This window comes from Ixodes scapularis, unplaced genomic scaffold, assembly GCF_016920785.2.
Source record: "Ixodes scapularis isolate PalLabHiFi unplaced genomic scaffold, ASM1692078v2 PGA_scaffold4__175_contigs__length_147842914, whole genome shotgun sequence".
NCBI classification, from domain to species: domain Eukaryota; kingdom Metazoa; phylum Arthropoda; class Arachnida; order Ixodida; family Ixodidae; genus Ixodes; species Ixodes scapularis.
Genome location: NW_024609879.1, coordinates 10577 through 16979, shown reverse-complemented (window position 1 = coordinate 16979; position 6403 = coordinate 10577). Strand labels below are relative to the sequence as shown.

At 44.5% G+C, this 6403-nt stretch overlaps 1 protein-coding gene across 1 annotated transcript; it reads left to right on the top strand.

Moving 5' to 3' along the window:
- The first annotated feature begins 820 nt into the window (after window positions 1–820).
- On the top strand, window positions 821–2221 carry LOC120837746. Its single transcript, XM_040207310.3, has 3 exons — window positions 821–1158; window positions 1434–1906; window positions 2102–2221. Exons 1-3 carry the CDS (start codon window positions 885–887, stop codon window positions 2219–2221), a joined length of 867 nt encoding a protein of 288 aa, XP_040063244.1. The 5' UTR covers window positions 821–884.
- Window positions 2222–6403: the final 4182 nt, after the last annotated feature.

Genomic DNA, 6403 nt, shown 5'->3' with positions numbered 1-6403 from the left:
GCCCCGGGCCCAATTTACCCTACCTCCCATTTTCTTTTTTTTTTAAATTTTGTTGCAGCTAATAAAAATATTACGTATAGTAATGGTAACAGTGTCTTTTTAGCATGTTTATTTACAAAACAACGTTGATTTTCTTCAAAATGGTCACGGCATTCAATTTTAGTTTGTGTTTTGCAAAATCATAGCATGGGTGCCCATCTTTGATGGCCAGAGTGCATCCAATATATGCTTTATGTTATGTCCACTGTATTTTGCTGATTGTCACTCTTTGTACTTGCACGGCGCACTGCACATGCTTGATCTATGGCTTTTGAGACCACCCACAACCACATTTGCAGAAGCTGACAAACATACAGTGCTGTCACCACTTGTTAACATGTAGCGTAAGCTTCTACTTCGCTGTGAAATGGACTTTCTGTACCACGTCGCTTTGGCCATGCCGAAACCAGATCAAACATCGAGCTGACCTGTTGTCTGATATGTGCTTGTTCCTATGTTCGCATAGTCTGCATGCATGAACAGATAGGTACAATTTTTTTCCAAAGCTTAGCCCAATCAAAACAGGTAAAACTGATTTCATTACAGCCTGGCGTTGGAGAAATTCGACTGACCTTCGAGGTTCATTGAACTTTTCAAATTGAAGAGTTTGAAAATTGTCATATTTTTTAGCGTAATGAATTTAAATGTTAGGAAGATTGATTCTCAAATTTCTCAAACCTCTTTAAACCTCAAGGTTTGACTTTTCACTTTTGAACCTCGGGTTTGAGCCTCAAAATTCTGGGGAGGCGAACTTTCATGAATACATTTTCGAGTGGTTGTACTTTGTACACAGCCTCATATATGGTTATTAAAGCAAGATAAATTACTCATGTGCCCAGTCACTTATGTTGCTTACAGGAGCACCATCCTGCGTGGCACGGGTCAACAGCCGCCTCCTCCAGATCAAGCCACCACACTGTGTGACAAGGCTGCCTCGTTCACTCAACGAGCGCAGTTTCTGGAAAGCGTCAGAGTGGAGACTCTGGCTTCTGTTTTACGCTCTTCCTTGCCTCGTGGACATTCTGCCTCTGGAGTATTGGAAACATCTCTCCAAGCTCTCGCAAGCAATACACATCTTGCTACGTGAGACCATCACAGCCGACGAGATCAAGCGTGCAGGTAAGCTTCATACTTTTTTTTTCTCCTATTTGCCTCATAAAGGTCTTTTTTTATACCGTATGACAGTCTCATGGGAGTGTCAAGATCTACCCGCATTGATTAGACAGAATGTTGTGTGTAAAGTCTCAGAGCATGCAAATCAGGTAACTGTGGTAGGAAATCACACCCAAAAATCATCCAATGAGCTGCACGGCATTTGAAATTTCAGTTAATGTTATGCATTCATTTTATAGTCTGAGATTATATCCTGTGCATGCTTATTTTTTTGTTTTCAGAAAATCTGCTGATCGACTTTGTTGGTCGCTGTGAGGCCTTGTATGGAGTGGCTTCGCTTACGTTCAACGTGCACCAGCTCCTCCACCTGCCAAACTCCGTGCGTCAGTTGGGACCACTTTGGGCGCAATCCGCATTTGTTTTCGAGGGAGGAAACGGAAAGTTGGTGAAGCTGGTCTCTGCAGCTAGAGGACTTCCGGATCAAATCGTAGAGCGAGTCGTAATGACGCAGCAGCTTGAATGCCTTCTGGCAAATAGCAACGTGGCAGTCACTGCCAATGAGCGGAGTGTGTGTGAAAGATTTCTTGATTATTCACACATCCAGAATGCCTGCTATGTTGATGAAGCATGCTTGCTAGGACGTGAAAAAGCTGCCATTCTAACAGCTATCGAGGAACGTGCGCTAGACGTCTACGGTGGGACAGGCACAGTTGGCAGCGCTTTGGAATACCAGCGTTTTGTGTACAAGGGGCAGGTGTTCCATAGCACCGCATACACAAGAGCTTCAAAGAGTGACACCACTGTAGTGTCAACTGCTGATGGGGAGTATTTCAGAATTAAGAGAATTCTCCATGTTGCTGGTCTCGGGTGCACGCTCCTTTGCAGACGGCTGGTGTTACGGGAGACACCACTCTTTCCTGAGCATATAAAGGAATGTTTTCCTTCGCAGGTAGACATCTGTAAGGTGCTGAAACCCGAGGACATTAAGGCCAACTGCCTTTTCATGGTGTTTCCGGCTGACAGCAAGTGCTTTGTGTGTGACATGCCGAACAAAATTGAGAGGGACTAAAGTTCTTTAACATGTATACAGGGCTTTTTTTTCCTCATTCTTTACAGGATTTAAAAAAGCGTGTGTTGGGTACATAGATTCCGTCTTCTCTGTGTACTTCTGGGGCTCGGCAGACATTAGATGAGTGGATAAACGTCACAATATTTTGACTAATTAATCAAAATGTGTTGATTGATGTTTTAATTAACAGTTTAATGGGTCACATACACTATCAGTTTTAAAGAGCGCAATGTCTATCTGCCATTTAAGTGATGCGACAGCTCTCTATGCTGTAGATGAGCAATTTAGCCAGTGCAGTGTAACCGCTAGACTCGGGTCTTTAATGTGCATCATGCAATAGTAATACACAAACATGTGCCAGCACGATGCTCATCCAGATCGAAATGGGTAGGGGTTGTGGATAGAACCGAAGAATATTACCGCTTGCATGTGATCGCACATACTTCATTACTTTTCTCTTTCAAACTTAAAATGCATTTGGTGGTGCATGTTTGTGCACTTTTTGGCTTGAGTTTGCTGTGCTGTGCTTGAGCAGACCTCTAAAGAGGGTAATACCTTCTTTTGGGTAATGATGCAGAGTCGTTGCATTTCATGCTTTGTCATTGTTGAACTTCACTGTCATCAACCATGTTCTATTTATGTCCTTTGCTGCTTGTTTTAGAAGCTATATTCTGTCAAAATGGTTTTATTGTGTAAAGCATTGCATATTATCAAATGTACTAAAGTGGAAAGAAAAATGAAGCACTGCTGCCTGATTGCACTAAGGGATAAAGACCACTACCGGGTGGTCTGTGTGTCGGGCCCAGACTTAAATAGACCTAAAATTCGGATTTCTGAAGTACAACACTGTAATTTACTATACAAGTTCAGCTAGGTGGTGGAAATTTTATATGTGATAATATTGATGAAACTTGCTCGAGTCAAAAGTTACAAATAAAAACATAAAAAGTTGCATGAGCCGACATGTGGTTAAGCCTTTTTCTTTCAAAGCTAGAAAACGTTCTGGTCCACTGGAACGTTTTATGAACAAAAACGTGGAACACCAGTAAGATGAGAGCTTTTTCTTTCCCTTGCACTTTTTGTTAAATAAAACGTTTTAATGGCCTACGAGGATGCTTTTTTGGTTTCGGAATGAGTATTCTTGTGTATTCCTTCGTACCTTTTGACCGAGCCAAGTATTTTTTATCACATCACTAATGAAATCCACGACCTTGCGAAACTAAGGTAGTAAAGTACAGTGCCATAGTTTACAGATCTGATTTTTGTTATAGGTCTCGGACCGACATATGCTGTTATATGAAAGTATTGACGTCGGGTATCTCAAAGGATGGTAATTGACTGAGTGATTTATTTGCACTTAGATTGGTCCGTACACGGCGGTCTGCCAAGCAAAGCAGATAGGCAAAAACCCTTACGCGTGTGTGTCTGCCAGCCTGCTGCTGTGTCCGTTGGGAGTAATACTACCCAGCTTTAGAATTAAGCATTAAAATTATGATGGCGGTGATGATGGAGGTGGTGGTGATGACGATGATGTTGCTGTTGGCGGTGGCAATGGTGATGATTCAAGAGGAGAGGGTGACGGAGTGAAGATCATGATGTCTGCAGACGTGAAGGCATTCGTCTCGCAAATACCTTGCAAAGTTCCCGGGATTCATCGTGTGATGTGGGCAGAGGGCTACGAGAAGCTAATGGGATGGTCAAAAAGTCTCTAATGGCGGCGGGCAGTAGGGATTCGCTGTGACGAACAGTCCTGCCTCGAAGAAGTTCGAGCTGACCTGATCTTCTACCGAGACGCACGGCGGCCGATAGGCGAGTCCCCGAAAGAGATTCATTGAGCAATCGGCACAGCACGCAGACTCGAGAAATCTTTCGTGTCTCATCGAGGGGCCGCCAGCCAAGTTTTCTGTGCCGTGCGTGGTACGGCACGTCAGTCGTGCCAGGGACCAGGCGCAAATTTTGCGGGTTGCACGGCGCTGCACGCTCTACAGTCTCTCAATTAGATGTTGTTGAGAGGGAGACCAAACTGCATGCAGAGCAGTATTCCAATGAAGGCAGGACTAAGAATGTATATTGTGCCTGCAGGACCGCTGGCCCACCTGGCCTTGCGACGCGGGTGATGAGGCCAAGCGTCCTGCAAGACTGCGCGATAATGCCGGCAATATGTGCGGAAAAATCCAAGTTTTGGTAAAACGTGACACCTTAGATAGGCAGGTGGTCTGATGTGCGCAGTGGAGTGCCTGCTACAGTATATACAAGGCAATTGTCTGTTTTTTGCAGTTTGAGAAACGTATCACGGAACTCTTGGATGCACTCAGGCTTAGGTGTTGTCTCGAGATCCATCTCTCTACATCTTCTAGATGGTTTTGCAAGTGACGTGCGTCAGACTGGGACGAAATTGTCATCGCGATTGATGTATCGTCTGCGTATTGCACTAGGATACACTTGTCATTGCGTGGCATGTCGTTCACGAATATGAGAAAGAGCGTCGGAGCGAGGACAAAGCCCTGTGGCACTCCTGATGACATGACCCTCTCTGTAGAGCGTGCCCCACAGTACACAACTTGTTGGCTGCGATTCTGCAGAAAGCTTGATATCCAGGTGAATAGGAAATCATGTATGCCTGCGTGTGTAAGTTTCTCAAGCAGGAGGTTAATGTCGAGCATATCAAATGCATTGCTTAGGTCAAGTTGGATTAGATCTGTCATGAATCGATTATCCATGTGATCACCGATAAAATGGGTAATAGTTGCCAGTGCTGATTCGCAGCTGCGACCTCTTCGAAAGCCATTCTGACTGTCGGAGAGATAGCCGGATTCTTCAACGTGGTTGAGAAGCTGGCTGTTAACTATCCTTTCAAATGTTCGACAGACAATCGAGGTGATTGACACAGGACGGTAATGTTTTGGTTCATTCGCCGGCTTCCTTTTCCCTTGTGTAGCGGAGTGACCAAAGCTCATTGCCACGTTCCTGGCACAGTACTACTGTCGAACAGCCTTTGCAGAATCTGGCAGGTGGTCGGCAGCATTAGCGGACAGAGCCTTTTGAACCACGTCGGCGTGGTTCAAAGTTCAAAGAAAGTAATGCCATTGTGAAATTGCTTTCTAAAAGTAGCCGCCTCGGTGGCTCCGAGGCGAGAGCGTCGGCCTACGTATCCCCATGTGGCGGGTTCGAATCCCGGCCGAGGTGCCCGCAATCTGACGGAGGCTTATTCTGGAGAAGACGCCGTGTAACCGAGCTTTCGGTTGCACATCAAAAGATCCCCAGGTGGTCGAAATTAATCCTCAGTCCTCCGCTGGGGCGTGCCAGATGCCCGTCGTTGGTTTGGCACGTAAAACCCCCAAATTTTTGACTTTCTAAAAGTAATGTAAATTCCAATGAATTACTTTTTGTCCAGTAGTTCTAATTGTAATTACCTTATTTCGGACAAAGGTATAGTTTTGCTTGTTTAGACCACAGCTCTGGGAAGCTGGAGCAAAAGGCGGCAAACGTTGTAACTATAATTAAATTACATTTATGAAGTAATTTACCAAAGTGTGCTGCTAGGCAGATTATAAAACAACCTTTCTTCGGTATTGAATTTTGAATAGTTCAACTGCCTGTTAGAGGAGCTCGATTTCCAATTTGAACAGTTTGACTACCAGTTTGAGCAGTTAGCTACCAGTTTGATCAGTTCAACAACAATGCTCTGCTACAAGTTTGAAAAACAGTTTGATTATCAGTGTAACCAGTTCAGTCACCATTTTGAACAGTTTGAATACCAGTAGGACCAGTTCTGCTACCACTTTCACCTGTCTAGCACTCAGTTTAGCCTCTTTGGCAAGTTCAGCTGCCTGTTTCCCCAGTTTGGCAAGTTTTGCTTCCCATTTGGCAAGTTCCGCTGCCTGTTTTGCAATTTTGCTTCCTTTTTGGCAAGTTTAGCAGCCTGTTTGGCCAGTTTTGTTTCCTGTTTAGCCAGTTCGGGAACCTGTTTGGCAGGTTTGGCTGCCTGTTTGGCAAGTTTGTCTGCATGGTTGGCAAGTCTGGCTGCCTGTTTGGCAGGTTAAGGTGCCAGTTTGGCTTGTTAATGTTCCAATTCGGCCAGTTTGTTTTCTTATATCGCCAGTTTAATCAGTTCGATTTCCATTTTGCCCAGTTCAAATTCGGGTATGCCGGGTTGAGAATCATACTGTTTTTTTCAATAGG

What these genes read in the sequence shown, in the direction of transcription:
- LOC120837746 (XM_040207310.3), top strand. Translation starts at nt 885, where the DNA reads ATGTTGCTTACAGGAGCACCATCCTGCGTGGCACGGGTCAACAGCCGC. An exon ending in CGACGAGATCAAGCGTGCAG is followed by an intron (nt 1,159 to 1,433) that starts GTAAGCTTCATA and finishes TTTTGTTTTCAG; the next exon opens with AAAATCTGCTGATCGACTTT. An exon ending in GTTTTGTGTACAAGGGGCAG is followed by an intron (nt 1,907 to 2,101) that starts GTGTTCCATAGC and finishes TTTCCTTCGCAG; the next exon opens with GTAGACATCTGTAAGGTGCT.